The sequence below is a fragment of the Dermacentor silvarum genome, chromosome 1 (genome assembly GCF_013339745.2).
Source record: "Dermacentor silvarum isolate Dsil-2018 chromosome 1, BIME_Dsil_1.4, whole genome shotgun sequence".
Taxonomy (NCBI): domain Eukaryota; kingdom Metazoa; phylum Arthropoda; class Arachnida; order Ixodida; family Ixodidae; genus Dermacentor; species Dermacentor silvarum.
Window position 1 is genome coordinate 159,727,320 of NC_051154.1, and position 16,361 is coordinate 159,743,680.

At 52.1% G+C, this 16,361-nt stretch overlaps 2 protein-coding genes across 2 annotated transcripts in view; both read right to left on the reverse strand.

Annotated features, from left to right (window-relative positions):
* Positions 1–6,180: 6,180 nt before the first annotated feature.
* LOC119432544 (uncharacterized) lies at positions 6,181–8,052 on the reverse strand. The gene has a single exon (XM_037699741.1). The coding sequence runs from the start codon at positions 8,050–8,052 to the stop codon at positions 6,181–6,183; it is 1,872 nt and encodes a 623-aa protein (XP_037555669.1).
* Positions 8,053–16,202: 8,150 nt separating this feature from the next.
* LOC119436303 (cubilin-like) overlaps positions 16,203–16,361 on the reverse strand; it is a 69,749-nt gene continuing 69,590 nt past the window's right edge. Inside the window, exon 6 of the mRNA XM_037703118.2 lies at positions 16,203–16,337. Within this exon, the coding sequence (XP_037559046.2) occupies positions 16,228–16,337 (110 nt within the window). The 3' untranslated portion in view covers positions 16,203–16,227. The remainder of the gene's footprint in view (positions 16,338–16,361) is intronic.

Consider the following 16,361-nt stretch of genomic DNA (forward strand, 5'->3'; position numbering starts at 1 on the left):
TAAATACAAAAATCAATTGGGCCACGATCGCACGCATACTTATCTCGCGCGAACGCGAGCTAGTGGCGTGTGTGTCACGTCGCATATCATGAGCGATAACACGTGAAAGTTTCCACTCGGCCACAGACTTGGGAATGAAACGCCCGAATGATAGTCAATCTTACCATAGTCTTTCGCGTGCGTCACGCAAGTCGCATATCAACAAGTTGCTGATAAAAGCGAGAGCGCGCCATTTTCTGTCACTCTTTCCTCGTGGCTGCTTTGAGACGCTGCGTTGGCTGCGTTACCCGCTTCCGGACTTGGTCCAAGTAACGAAACAGGTTGTAACACGGCTTTAAACCGATAGACTGTTGTGGATGATATGTTCGTCTCACAAAATTCTGAGGTTTTACGTGCCAGAACCACGATCTGATTATGAGGCGCGCCGTGGTGAGAGACTCCGGATTACTTTTGACCGCTTGGGTTTCTTTCACGTGCGCCCAAATCTAATTACAGCAACGCACACGCCGATTCGGGAACCGCGGATCGGCAGGACGGCGAGCAGACGACGTGGCGCGGATGAACACATCTTGCACAGCGCTGCAACGAGCTACTGGAATAAGTACCAACCAAGGGCGTAGCCAGAAATTTTTTTCGGGGGGGGGGGGGGGGGGTCACCGGCCCGACCGGGGGGGGGGGGGGGGCAAGCTTCTGCTTTCCTCTAGGTCACGTGATCGATAATAAATGTCGGTAGTTTAAGCACACTCTATACATGTATATCAAAGACATGCCCCCCCCCCCCCCCCCCCCCCCCCCCCGTGTGCTTGTGCGTGTGCTTGTAAAGAAATTAAGTAAAACGTAACGTAAGCTCCAGTAGCGCACCCAGGATCTCTGCCAGGGGGGGGGGGGGGGGGGTTGACAGTTTGCCAATACCACCTAAACAGCACTAATTTCGATTTCTTCACGGGAAATTGTCAAAAAAATTCGCTTTTTGCGAGTGTGCAGACGATTGCGCGTCTTACATCTTAGTTGCAGTACTCAAATGCGTAAGGAAAGAAAAGGGGTTAAACAAAAGCGGGGGTTAAGTCGGCCTCAGGGGGGGGGGGGGTTACAACCCCCGAATCCCCCCCCGTCGGTGCGCCACTGGTAAGCTCAGTAAATACAGTAAGTACGACAGGTACAGTGGGCGTTTGGAGCAACGGTCTCTCATCGCGCCACTGAATGGACCAGTCTTCGAAAACGCATCATTGAGACGACCCGTGCGATCGGAGAAGACATCATTAACTGTTAATTTCCGTTAAGCGTAGATGGCGTCGTTCTCGTCGGGGCGAAGTGCGTTTCACAAGTCAAGGACGGCTATACGCGTGAAAATGCACGTGTGACCAGGCTATACCTACTCCCATAGCAATAGCTTGTTCGCTGCGTCTTCGCGCTAGAAAACTTAAATACGCGCAAAAACGCGTAAGGCTTTTTTTTTTTTTCGAAGCTTTCTTCGCCCTGCTCCCTCATACGAGAGGGTAGCGTTTCCCGCGGCAAGTGCATGGGCCGCTGTGTCTTCCGCTGTGTGCGAGCGTGCAGCCGTCATTTGCCTTTACGTAAACAGATTCAGAATTGTACAGAATATTTCACCGCACAGCATAGATATGGCATGTGTACGCATTTTAAGTAGTGCGTGCAACTCATTTCTGCTTCACTTACGCCGGTGCAAACAGGAAGCGGCTTTGTACCTCACAGAATCTCGACTTATTGGTGTACTAGTGATGCAGGAAAGAACTCCGGTATTTTTCAGCACATAGTGCACATAATTTCTCAGGACGCGTGAACTCCGACGAGAACTGTCAGCGCCTGCAACAAGAGTTTATTTACGCTGTACTGCGCACAGCAGTAATTCATGCTTGTCGGCTGTCTGTTTCGTGTATTCTATTGCGAGTCGGTGGAATTTCACTGCTGTCATCAACCCCTACGTGTGTACATTGCTGGTTTGGGATTCCACAACTGAAACAGCAACACCAGCCTTCCGTAATTGCTGGTTTGTGATTCAACAACACAACAGTAATTACCAGCCTTCCGTAGGGGCGCAATCGCAAACAAGAGACGTTTCTCGCGCAGACTAAGATCCTGCGCGAGCGCGGCCTAACCGGCACCTGAAGGGAAGCGGCGGAAATGTATACCGGAGATTTCGACCACCTGGGGTCTTTAACGTGCACCTAAATCTAAGTAAACGGGCCTCGAGCGTTTTCGCCATCATCTAAAATGCGGCTGCCGCATTTGTTGCTTCATTTGTTGCACATTTGTTGCTTCAGAATGCGGCCGCCACATCGCCCAAAACTTCACAGAGTGTCAAAGCCTTGTCAAACACCGTGACAGTTTTTTCCATATGCAGACATGATTCGCTGTAAATTACCAACCAAACGGAAGCGCCCAGGAATGAAATTGTGATAGTAGCACAGGTTTCATGAATTATGTCAGCGCGAAGCGACGAAAACAAAGGGCGGGTAAGTTGGGGGGGGGGGGGGTGCGGAAAAAATTTCGGGGGGGGGGTTTGAACCCCCCCCCCCCCCCCCCCCCCTGGCTACGCCACTGGTACCAACACAGCCGGGCTTGCCAGATGTGGCTGCGCGCCACAGGCGCATGACCCGCCGCGGTGGCTTGGCGGCTCTGGTGTTGCGCTGGCACTAAAGCTGGCACGAGGTCGCGGGATGAAATCCCGGCCGCGGCGGCCGCATATCGATGGGGGCAACATGCAAAAACGCCCGTGCCCCATCCATCGGGGGCACGTTAAATATCCCCTGGTACCCGCCGTGGTTGCTTAGTGGCTATGGTGTTGGGCTGCTAAGCACGAGGTCGCGGGATCGAATCCCGGCCACGGCGGCCGCATTTCGATGGGGGCGAAATGCGGAAACACCCGTGTACTTAGATTTAGGTGCACGTTAAAAATCCCCTGGTGGTCAAAATTTATCCGGAGTCCCCCACTACCGCGTGCTTCATAATCAAATCGTGGTTTTGGCACGTAAACACTGTGGGATCAATGGTAATGAGATAGCCGATGCTGAAGCAAAGCGCACCCTCAGCAATGGCCTGCGAACTGTAGTGCCGTTCTCTAGACCGGACATCACATGCCTCCTGTCGAAATTAATGAGGAGTGCGACGAAAACATACTGGGCCCAGCCAGACGCTCGTCACGTTCGCCTTAAAAGGCTAGATCCCGATATGCAATTTCCTGTTCTGGGTGGAATTCCACGCCCTCATACATGCCTGATACACAGACTGCGATTAGGCGTCGCTTTCACGCGCAAATATTTGCACATCATTGGACGGACAGACTCCCCGGAATGTTCAGTGTGTGGTGTTATAGAGACTATTGACCATGTGCTCGTGGTGTGCCCTGAGTATGCGCGCGAAAGACTCACACTGGCAGCCACCTTGAGGAATTTATATAATAGACCACTGTCGGAGGACCTCTTGCTAGGCGCAGGGCCACAGAGTTGGCAGACAATAGAGGCAATGCGTGCTTTTTCACGTTTCTTAGGCGACACGGGCCTGGACTCGCGCTTGTGATAACATTTATGCAATGTATCCTTTCACCTCGTTACTCCCATTATCATCCCCCATTGTGACCCTCTTTCTTCCCTTCTTCCCCTTCCCTTACGTAGAGTAGCAGGCCAGATGCTCTATATTCCGACCGACCTCTCTACATTTTCAAATCAATAGACTACTTCTTCTTGGCACGTAAAACCCCAGAATTCAATTCACTTCACAGGTGGTGGTGGTGAAAAACTTTATTGAGTGATGACAGGAGAGAGTTGGGGACGGCCTTAAGGACCGGCCTCTCACAAAATCTAGGAGGGGTCCCTAGTCCGGAACCCCTGTGGCTTCTGCTGCAGCACGCGCTCGGGCCACTAGGGCGCGTTGATCCTCCAGGGTCGAGCAGCCGAGCAGGGCAGCCTCCCAGCTCTCTCGGGTAGGGGGGAATGGGAAGGGGTGTGGCGGGACCGCCGGGTTTGATGGGCAGGCCCACACCATGTGGAATGGGTCCGCGAACGGATGCTCACAGTGTGGGCAGGCCCCGGAGAATGCCGGGTTAAAGTGTCTGAGTATGGCCGGGCACAATACCGTGTTGGTGTAGAGACGGAGGAGCCAGCGCTCGTCCGCCTTGTTTAGGCCCGATGCCGGTGGTGGGAATCTGAGCCTGTGCGATTTGTACAGGGTCGTGATTTCTTTGAAGGATGTAGCCGGATTTGGTGCTGGAACATCAGGCAATGGAGGGTGAGGCGGATCCCGGTAATTTAGTGCGCGGGCTGAGGCATCGGCAGCCTCGTTTCCGCCTAGCCCTGTATGGCCAGGGGTCCAGATGATTGTACGCGGGTTGGGGCGATCTAGATAGTAGCATCGTTTAAGAATTTGGGCTGCGCGTTCAGTGATGCAACCCCGGATGAGATTTTGGCACGCACTCCGCGAGTCGGTAATGATAATCCGAGATGCGGGGTCCGCTGCGGCGAGTGCTATGGCGACTTCTTCCGCGTGTGTGATGTCGGGTGCTCGTAAAGTGAGCCCTTGAATAGGTACGTTTTGGTGAACAACAGCGGCCGTGTACCACCCGCCGTGATGCGGGCCGGATATGTCCGTGTAGAAGACCCCCGTGCGTGAGCCATAGCGTTGCTGTAGGGCGTTAGCCCGCGCTATACGCCTACCATCGTGGGTCCCCTTAGTCATGTTTTGGGGCAGAGGCGGAATGATCAGGGCACCACGCCAGTCCTCAGGTATCGTGGTCCGCTCTTCTACCGGGTAGGTGTAGGAGATGTGTAAACGGTGTAGGAGGTCTCTCCCAGCCTGCGACGTGCCGATTCGCAGGTACTGGTTGTTGAGATGAGCCTCTTTAAGTTCCCCGTATGTGTTTGTCATGCCCAGGTCTGCGAGACGTTGGTTAGATGTCGAGATGGGGAGGTCAAGGGCACGTTTGTAGATTTTGCGGAGTATACAGTCGAGTGTATTCTCGTCGCATTTACGCAGACGCAGGTAGGGGGTCGAATACAGGATCCGGCTGGTCACGAATGCGTTGGCAAGGCGCAGAGCATCCCTGCTCCGGAGGCCTCCCCGTTTATTCGAAGCCCGGCGGATCATACGGCCCACCTGATCCCCTACCGTACGCAGTTTACGCAGGGTGGTGTCGATCTTGCGGTGTGTGTGGATGAAGAGCCCAAGGACTCTTGGGCTCTTCATGCAGCCCTCACTTCTTGAGTGAGGGCTGCGATTCGTAGTTTGAGTTTTCGGTTGTGTTTCTGTCGGCGCCAGCGGCGGACTAGGCTGTGCCGAGCCTCCCAGAGGTGCAGGAGGTGGTTGTCCACTGCAGGTGTGGCCTCTGAGAGTTGAACCGTCTGCTCGGTGTGACGAAGTGACGACACGAGGTGTTGAGACCAGGTGGCGTAGCCCTGGTGGGGTATGGGGATCGAATTGGTGTAGTCCAATCGGAATTTAGCCCAGTCGGGAAGTTTTGCCTGTTGGTAAGGACGGGTAAGGGGGTGTGTTCGGATTGTGGTGAGGATAATGCAGTGGTCGCTGCCGAGGGTTTCCTCGGTGTTGAGCCAATCTGCGTGTCTGATGTTTTTGATCAGTGTGAGGTCGGGACATGTGTCGCGAGTCACAGAGTTGCCAATGCGTGTTGGGTGTGTGGGGTCCGTCAGGAGGGTGAAGCCCATGGTAGAAATCAGTTCCGCCAATTTTCTACCGCGTCGTTCCTCCCGATGGTAACCCCAATGGGTGCTGGGGGCATTAAAGTCACCTACTATGACTAGTGGTTCCCTGCCTGCAGCCGCGCGCGCTTTGCTAAAGATGTCGGTGTAAGTTATGTTGGGCAGTTTGGGTGAACTGTAAATGTTAAGAATGTGTATGGATGGGTCCTGCTTCCTAAGTGGGAGGAGGGTCACCATAGCACACGAGTAAGGCGGGTCGCATTCTAGATCCACCAAGTTGGCGGTGTAATTTCGGTGCACGCATATTGCGGTTTGTGCGTCCCTTTGATACACGGTATAATTTGTAAGGGCGGCGTGCTCGCCTGGCTCCTGAAGAGCCACTACCGCGGGTAAATCGGGATAGATTTCTAGGTGGAGCCGGAGAGCAGCCCGCTTAGTACGGGCTCGAAATCCCCGGCAATTCCACTGAACGATTGTAAGAGGGTCCGAATTAGTGCGGGTACGGCGTGATTTAAGACCGTGGCCCGCCATCTTGGGGATTAGAATTTTGGGTGGCTTCCAGTAGAGCAGAGAGGTCCATAGGCGCTCCGCTGCTCGTTCTGGGGCTATTATCCGGGGTTGCAGTCAAACTGACAGGCTGCCGATCAGCCTCGGCCATATGAGGTAGTGGCCGTTGCATCTGCGATTTATTCACCCGTTTAAGCTTGGTGGTGGGTCGACGGGTGCTGGAAACGATTTGAGGCAGCTGGGCCACTATCATGGCCGGGATGCGGTCGAATACGGTTTGAATGGCAGCAGCGAGTCTATCCTCGATAGTGGTTACTATGGAGGCCATTTGGCCCTCCAGGTGGCTGAGACGCGCTTCAATCGGAGCGAGGAGTGCCGTGCAGTCCCTTTGTTCAGAGGGGGCACTGTCCATCGCTTCCGGTGCTGGCCCGGAAGGTGTCGAGGTAGGAAGTGGGGGCGAGCGGTTCACGAGCGCCTCCATTGCCTGTGTTAGCGAGGCCACTCTGGCCTTAAATTGCTGGATTTCGATTTGTTCCCGCAAGGGAGTGGGAGCTGTGGGTGGTTTGGGTGGGTTCGGGGGGTGTCGGGGTGGGGAGGCTGCCGTACCCGTGCCGCTCACCTGAGGTCCTTGTCGGATGCGAGCAGCCCATGTGAGTTCCCCTTGGGCAGCAGGCTGGAGTCCGGGTGGCGACGGGTGCGATGTGGAGGAGGCAGGTGGGCCCTGCCTCGATGGAGACCTCTCGGTGGGAGGTCCCGGCGTAGTGTGGCCTCGCTTGGAAGGCCCGTGGGTCCCCGCTCCAGGATGCGGGGGTGGAGGAGATTTGGTGGCAGGAGATGGAGTCACCTGCTGTGGAGCCCGGGTGTCGGGCGGCCTCGGCTTCCGTGGTCGCTGGCGTTTGCCTTTCGTGGGGCCGGGTTGGCTCTCCAGTGGAGGGGTGGGCGATTTGGGTGGTGGTGCCCTGTAGCGCTCCTTACAGCTCCGGTCCCCGGTGACGTGGGGTCCGGCGCAAATAGCGCACTTTGGTGTGCACTCGTGAGGTGCGCGAGCGCCATCCATAAGTGGCACCGTGTTGCCACAGGTGCCGCAGAGGTCCGGCTTAGGGCCAGGGCAGGCGTCGGGGCGGTGCCCAACAGATGCGCACTGGCTACATGCTGGTATGGTTTTTTTGTATGGATGTACCAGGATTAGCAGGGCGTCGTAAGTGACGTACCTGGGCTTGACCTTGCCGGAAAAGGTGAGCCTCACCTTGTTGGTGGTGCCTAATCGCCGGATGTGGAGGATCTCGCCCTCCGGCCAGTAGAGGCGATTTTGAAGTTCGGCTTCGGAGTCGGTACTACGCACTGTCACCACTCCGTAGCAAGAGTCCTGATTATCCGCGCGTAGGTACCCGAAAAGGGGCACCGGTCCGACTGAGGAGAGAACTGTGAGTTCGCCAATCAGTTTGTCCGCAATAAGCGGATCTGCGGTGTAGGCCAGGATGAGGTTTTGGTCCCGCGCCATCACTACTGTGACCAGCCGGTTGGCGTTTGCTCCAAGGTGGGCGATGAGCGCGCTGCCGGCTCCGTTCACGGGGAAAACGGCGGTGAGGGACAATCGAGTCCGCGGTTTGAGGACGACGACGAAATCCGTCGTTTTCGGCTTTGGCAGAGGTAGAGGTTGCCACGTGGGTTTCTTCTTCCCCTGTTGCGGGCCCGCGGAACGCGTCGCAGGCGGCGGGAGTGTTGTGGAACAGGTTTGAGCTGCCGCGTCAGCAGCTGCAATTGCTGCGCCGCTCGCCCGCTCTCGTCTTGCCACCGCGGCAGCAAGCGCGGTGCTCTTAAAGGTTTGGGACAGCTCCCGTCTGCTGTCCGAGGTCTGGATGGTTGTCCACAGCATGCCGTGGGGGTCGTATCCGGTGTAAGTGTCCGCCTCAGGTGCGGGAGTAGTTTGGGGACGATTCCCCGTTCTGCCGGGAGGCGCCTTAGCTAGTAGGCCTAGCTGGGCCGCCACCGGCGTCGAGATGTAAAATGCCCGAGAAGGTCGTAAGATGAGTCCACTTGCCAGGACGTGGTGTCCAGATGAACCGGATCACATTCCGGAGACGGTGGTAAGGTTTTCCTAGGGGTCCGAAGAGGTGGCTAGCGGTTCCGTGCGAAAAACGACGGAGCCGAAACTGCACATCTGATCCGGTCGCGCGCTCGCAGCGCCCCCCACTTCACAGGCGTGTGCTTCCGAGTGGCTGACGACGATATGAGTTCGCTGAATTGGGCATGGTTTGTGCATGTTGAAGGGGATCGAGCAGCGCAAAAGACGTGACGAAGTGTTGACGACAGACGGAGTGTTTATTGCATATCAATTGCCATATTGTCATTTGGTAGAACATTGTAAAAAATGTGGTTGTGATGATCATAGAATCATACCCAAAAAATCGCACCTTCTCAGGACGCTATACATAGAGCAACGTACCCGTGTGGGCCTTATATATATATATACAGGGTGTCCCAGCTATCACGCAGCACGATTAAAAAGAAGAGGAACGGCGTTACGCGAAGCCAACCTAGTGCGAATTGTTTCCAGTACAGCGGAGTAGCCGCCCGTAATTTTTTTGTTACTGAGATTTAATTAATTAATTGTAATTATTTATCTAACTCGAGAATTACTGTCCTAATTATCAAAGTGTCAATGAGAAAGTTGTGGAGCAACATTAAAAACTCCCGATACAGCTCTCTTTGCTCAATACGTGCTACATAAATGCGTTTTTCCGAGTGTGAAAGAAGCCTGCGAATACACGTAGAATTTCCGCACGACTGGCCGCTCGAGGCACTTTGCGTGTAATCGCGGGCTTCTTTCATGCTCGGAAAAAACACTTTTATGTAGCACGTATTGAGCAACAAAAAGCTGTATCGGGAGTTTTTCATGTTGCTCTACAATTTTCTCATTGACACTTTGATGAATATATATAGCAGTGAAATGCGATATACTTATCGAATGTGCATTATCCTGCCTACAGAAGCCGGCTGGGATGAATTGCTCTTTCTATCTTTTCTGCGCAGATTGTTTCTCCTATATACGAAGTATACGATATCAAATAGTGTCGAGACTGGCTCTGCTTTGAAGAAAATAATTTATTTAGGCGCATTCAAACACTGTCACCTTTGAAATAGTCCCATTGCGCACCAATAAAGCGCGTCCAGCGTTCCTGTCGGTTTGCGAATTGGTCGTGGAAGTCTCTTTCCCGGAACGAATCTAGAACCCTTCTGCAATTCCAGCTTGATTTAAAAAAATCGTGTCAAAATGGCCACATTTAACCTTGGGTTTTGATTTTGGGGAGAGAGCGAAATATGCGGGAGCCAAATCTGACGAAGAGGGTAGAAACCATGATGTTTCTGGCGAGAAACTCGCGTGTGCGGAGTGATTTGTAACACGGTTCATTGTCGTCGAGCAGCATACAGCTCCTCGCACGAGCCAGGTCGGTCTGTTTTCCCCAAACGGCCTCCCTCAGATGCCCTCAAAATTGACAGTAATACTCGCTGTTGAGGAGCAGGAAATAACTTTATTGATTCCTGAGGAACCCCTCCCCACCCACTCTTGGTTTAGTGGCCGGCAGGGTTCGCGGGCCGCACCCACGTTGGGACGGGAAGCCCGTGAGCCTGCGCCCTTTCGTGAGCCCTCTGGACGGCCCGGAGCTGGGTCTGGTGGTCGTCGCTTCGCAGGGCGTCCTACCAGTCTTCTTCTTTAGTGAACATGGTGCCGCTTAACGCGGAGCATTGCCAGAGCATGTGCGCTAGCGAGCAGTATGATTCGCCACAATCCGGACATTGCGGCTCTACCTCTGGTGAATAAAGGCTCAGTCTGCCTCTCGAGGGGAACGACCCTGTCTGAAGCATTCTGAATATCGATGACTGTGGTCGAGTCGGACAATTTGCGATGAATTCTCAATGCACAATACCGTGAATACAAAAAAAAAAAAAATACGACGATCATGCACTTTGTCGAGCTGTGGACATGCCTAGCCTTTTTGCGGTCGTGGGGACATTGAGCTTTTCCACTGCGACGACTGTTGCTTCGGCTCAGCGCTGTACCCGTACACCTGTTTCGTCCCCATATAGTGATCGATAATCCGCTACGTGAAAGACGAGTAGAGGCGCGGTGCGCATGCGAAGATGGCGTTCGGAGAACGTGGTCTTGAGAACACCGAGTCCGGATGCTGCCAACGCTCATTATTTTTCCACGCGGACAAACCTTGAGGGGGGACTGCGGTACGCGGTGTTGTGACACCAGCTCCCGAGCCCTTTGCTGGCTACAGACGCCACCGACGTTTCAGATGGCCTAGCACTAAATCGTGCGTGCCTGGCGTGTTTGCTGAGGCCGTCACTGACCACGTGGAAATAGGAGAGGGAAACGGAATTGTATGAAGAAGGAAAACAGGGTTGTTTTCCATACATTTACTTTTAAGAGTAAGCCCATTCCTTGGGGTTGTGGCTTAACAAATGTGTAGCTCTCATTGGAATTTGCTTCTGTGGGACGGGCCAACGGCCCTACCGCCATTTTTCTTTGTCTCAAATTTCACCTATAACAATCCAGACGAGGTGCTGTTCCTCAGTCTAGGCTGTAATCAATAAAGCTGATTGATCAGTCAGACTCCGTACGATGCAACGCTAGTCTGGGCCGCAACCATTTGGTGGTAGAACAGTGAGACTCGTTTAGTCGTATGCAGTGACAGTTGTCCTAGGCTCTAACTTAAGAAAAAGTAGAAGTGTAAGGCGCTGTTTACTTGCGTGTTTTGAATCAGTGTTTTTTTGCTAACTCTGCATTTGCATCTGTAAATATTTTCGTTGCAATATATCTTCAAGTTTTGTTACCTCCAACCTGCCTCCTGCTTCATCAACGCCGATAATCACCTTGAAGAGGTTCGATCGACTTCAAGGAGAGAGAAAAAAGTTAACTATGGGGGAAGCCCAGCAAAAGTTAGACTAAGTGTGTGGTTTGCCACTACTTTACTAGGCGAGAGATACCCCACGTGCCAACAAAATTTTATCACGTGGGGTATCTCTCGTTTCTCAATGGATACCTTCGCACGTAGGGATCGCCGGAAATGAAGAGGCTGATCGACTGGCTGCAACTTGCACTCATAACGACTGTGCTTGCCCTGAAATTTTCTGCAAGCTTGATGACGCTCGTCTGCTGATTCGTCGCCACCTACTCAAGCAGCATCCAGACCAGCGCGTCGCAAATGGAACGTTCCCGCCGGGTGTTCGCGGTCGAGGCTTGCCTCGTCGCGCTAGAGCGCAACTACTCAAGCTAAGGGTTGGCTGTGTTAATGTGCACGAACGTTTATACAGAGAAGGACGTGTGACCAGTCCATAGTGTGCGTCTTGCGGTGGCTGCGAGACACTTCAGCACCTTATATTGGAATGTCCCGCTTTCAGTGCGCAACGCATATCGCTAGTGAGGGACTATCATCTCCTTGGCCTGCGGTGTACGACTCTAGATGAATGTTTACACCCCAGTGGTTGTGCGTCTCGACGTGATCAAGCTCATCGTGCTCTCCTTACTTTTCTAGAAGCAACGAACTTAGGGGCACGTTGGTAACCCAGCACCCATTTCTTTTATTTCCCATTCTTTAGTAGCTTGACCTGCAGGGACGGGCCCTACTGTGTGTTCTACTTTGTTCTTTGAGATTTGTCCTCTCGCTCTTTTTTTCCTCCTTCCTCCCCTCCTTCCTATCTTTATACTTATATGTTTCTCTCGTCCTTTCCGAAGAGTAGGCAGGCGTTGTGCCCCTTCTGGTGGCAGTTGCCAGCCTTGCTTCTCGCTTTCTCTTTCCTGTGTATATGTTTACAAATCAACTAATAATAATACTAGGCTTTACCCAGCTCCGTTGGTCTCTGGTGTTCGCGATAGCAGAGCCACGCATAATTTTTTTGCTTTCTTCCGAAAATAAATACGAAGTCAACGGTAGTCATTTTGACACGATTGCTTAAGTCAAGCTCGAATCGCAGAAGGGTGCTCGACTTGTTCCGAAAAAGAGACTTCCAGGACATATTCTCAAAGTGGCAGAAACGCTGAGAGCACTGTATTGCTGTGCAAGGGGGTTTTTGCGGAGCAGCTTTTTCTAGAGAAAAGAGATGAAGCTTTCGGCGGCACGCCGCACGGGGCCACAGCGTATACGAAACCATTACCGCTTCTACCTTGCTTCTGTGCGATCAGCTGTGGGAAATGCAACTCCGTTTTCGCTAATGCACTCTGCTCCAATCATGCTGGATTGACTCACGTGGATTGAAGATGTGTGCAGGAGTTGGCTGCAAAAATAGTGACGGGCATATCCGTACGTGTTACCGGCACTTCGAGATGTATACGACTTTCCTCACGGGGATACAGAAATTTGCTCATCCGCCAGCGTTGTATAGCTAACCTTCACTCTTGCCCCGAGACGTCGGCAATAGTGAGTACCGCTCGTTAAACAATGGCAAAGGGAGTAGCGCCGCCTCCTGTGATAGTAAGTTTCGCGCACAGTATCTACATACATACCTCAACTGGCACGGGAACTTACGCCCACTCTATTGCCAACGCGTCAAGAACAAGTGAATGAGCGCACACTTGAATATATGCGCACTATATATACGCACAATAAATGACAGCATTACACCGATAGCGCACGAATTGTCGAAGCTGAATGTTTCGTGACCATCCACAAGAGTAAGCGAGTTACTAGCGATAATACATATTTGATGCAAGGTATTACAATGTACAAAATAGCAACGTTTCAAGCCTTGTGCGCATCAAGAACATATCTATCGGTTACTTTCACATATAGCGCAAATAAGTACACATACACGCAAAGAAGACAGGACAGATGCGGACGAGCGCTCTATCGGAACTGAGCAGACCTGCCAGCGATTAGGCAGAAAAAAAAATTGGAGGACGCTTAAGCTTCGCCTTTAAGAGTGGAACGCGATATCGTTATCGGGCCCCGTTCGCATCGCATTTTTCTGTGAGTAGGCTTCACTGCAACACAGAACGTGGCAAAGCCAGCTTACAAAGACCAAGCTTACACCGATCCCCTTAAAGTCGGCTTCACTTTTAAACGTCACATTGTCGCGAGTTGCCTACGTGTTTTGTGTATAGGGAGGGGTCCACTCCTCTACGCGTCCGGGCGGTGACCGTTTCTGTTCTTGAGGGGACAGAAGGCCCGCGTGGTATCGGGTGATGAGCCACGGTGCGCGCCAGGGAGGCGTGGCGCGGATTCGGTGAACGCGGGCTTGTGCGTCCTTAGTTGGCATTCCGTCGACGGTCATAATAGGTCCACACAGACAAACCTTGAGTGGGACTGCTGTACGCGGTGCTGTGGCACTGGCTCCTGAGCCCTGTGCTGTTTAGAGACGCCGCCGAGGTTTAGATTGACCACGTGTTGCGTGCACGGAGCGGAGGTCCACTCCCCTACGCGTTCGGGCGGCAACCACTTGGACCTTGTTTTTGGAGTGCTGAGAAAAGCCCGCGCGGTGTCGAGTGACGACTTACAGTGCACGCTGTAGAGGTGCGGCACACATGCGAGGAACGCATTCGGAGAACGGTAAACACCTAGTTCAGATGCCACCGGCGGTCATAATTTTTCCACGCGGAAAAACCTTGAGTGAGACTGCGGGACGCGGTGTTGTGGCACCGGCTCCCGACTCATTTGATGGCTAGAGACGCCGCCGAGGTTTGAGATGGCCTAGCATTAAATCGTACGTGCCTGGCGTGTTTCGCTGAGGCCGCCACTTACTACGTGGAAATAAGAAAGAGAAACGGAGTTGTAGGAAGAAGGAAAGCAGTTTTGTTTCCCATTCCTATAATAATCCTATAATAATTTCCTATAATAATCCGGACGATATCCGGTCCCTCAGTCTGGGCTGAAGTCAGGATAGCTGATAGATCGGTGAGGCACCGTACAGTAGTCTGGGCTCTAACAGTCATTCAGAGAGTCGACGAGCGGGACGTTGTTTCTCTATTGTTCAATTTGTAATTAAGTTGTTTTAACTGCCATGTATCAGCATAGAAAAGTTTAACGATAAATCTTGTTCGTCTGATCTACATCGCTTCCTGTCTGCGTTTGAACATCATTCGATCATCATCCGAGAGATTTCATGTTCCAGCAAAGAACAGAGAAGCAAGAAGAAGAACGGACCAATAAAACTTTACTAAAGGTGACAGCGTTTGAATGCACATAAATAAATTACTTTCTTCGAAACAGAGCCAGCCTCGAAACTTTTTGATACGACCCCATATATTTAAGTTGATATAATGCAATAAAGATTGATTGTTAGCGCTGTCTCTGTCGTCTACACTTCATCCCATCTTTTGCGTTGTTCGACCCTGATGATGATGTTCCTGGATATTTTTGCCAGAGCGCCCTGCGGGCCACTCACCAGGCCACATGCATAGCAAATTTTGGTTGTACGCTGGAAGTTCTTACGTGCCTTCTAGGAAGCGTTCTACCGCAAGACTTTTTCAAATTGGTTCATTAATAGCCGAGATAGAAATACTTCAGTGCCACGAACCCATGATATCAGGAGGCGAGCGTCACTGCCAACATATAGACATCCTCTTCACTCGCCCCGTCTAGCTTCCGCGAGCGAAATTCCTTCCCTGTGTTCTCCCATACTGGAGCTGGAGGATCGCGTGACGCATACGTCACGGGCCCCGCCTTTATCTTATTATTATTATTTTTTTTCCTCTCGATCTTTTGCTGTGCGGCGCACTTCCTCTGGCGATCTCGCGCGCGAACTGTTGCGTTTGTCTTGCTTCGCGCAGCGCACGATTTTGCGCGCTGTGCACGAGAACACCTGACTAGCGGTATAAGTCAGTGCTACAAGAACACTGAGGCAGACGCAAGCGGATCACAGAGCATGATCGCGCGCTGGAACACGGTAGAAAACGACAGTTTCGCCATTCGCTCTCTGCGCGTGCGACTGCACGACGTAGGAAGAAGCGTATATACGAAACGGAAGTACATCTCTCTTGCTACGGTGCGAAGCAAGACAGACATGCAGACATTCGGTTTCTAGGTTTTACCATTTTTCTAAACTTTGATTCGTCTATTGAAGCAACATATCAAACAGATAAGCGCTGTTGCCTTGAATAATTCTCGGTCATGTGTCACTGAAAGTGACGTCACAGCACTTGCGCGATTGACGTCGACTCTCCGGCTGGAAGCGCGGCGCCCGCGAGAAGGGCAAACGGCGTTTGGTTCGAAATTTCAGCTCTTTCCGCGGCGCGTAGCGATGTAATACTTAGCAGACACGATAGTTAGCGCGCATTGTATGCACTGCGTTTGTCAGCTAAAAATGGTCAGACCTGGTGAGCCCTTTATTACGAAGCATTCTTGCTGAATGTAGACCGGGTTTTCCTGCAGGGTATTTGACGGTTTGTGGGTCGATCCCCGAGGCAGTGCAGTCTAACATAACGTCTCAAACGGTGACATAGGACTGCATTTGAAGTACATAGCTCTTATCAAACGCCCAGATAGCACTGAATGTGACCTTCAGATCTGGTATAGCGCCGATGAAACAATGTGCAATCAGTTATTGCGTGACACACATCTGTTCTCAGATAGTAGGCATTGGCGCACCTGGGTCCTTTTGTGCACAATGAACGTGAGAAATGACGCTAGCTTCGCCCTAACCTGTGAATCCATCATTGAAACCACTAGTGATGTCACCGGTCAAGACGTGCACGGTTCAAACCCCTGGTTCAAACCACAATCAGTGAACCGATGGACATTGAGTAACTATGTCAAGTGATGTGCATATATATAATTGTACAAACTCTAACAATGTAAAATTGTACACAATCAACATCTCCAGCAATGCAATGCCGTATAAACATTTCATCTTCACAACCTGCGGTGCACGTTTCGCTTCAGAAATAAGCGCGGGTATAGGGAGTCCTCCCTACGCACCAAACCACAATGCTTCGCGTTATGTAGAGCTCAACTGAGGTTGTGGCTGACAAATTTTAATCATCGTTATAGACAGTATACACCACAGCGACCACCAGTTTTTTTGTTTATTTCAGCTCACGAAAGGCGCTCTATCTATCGCACTTTTCTTGAAAAATGTCCAGCACAAACTTGTCTTGTTGCGGCTTATCCCCTGGTTGGTAGAGAAATGCCAGTGTCTGTGTCGGGAAGTCGAATGTTTCTGAAGAGAAAAGGAGAGAGAGAG

What these genes read in the sequence shown, in the direction of transcription:
- LOC119432544 (XM_037699741.1), bottom strand. Translation starts at nt 8,052, where the DNA reads ATGCTGTGGACAACCATCCAGACCTCGGACAGCAGACGGGAGCTGTCC.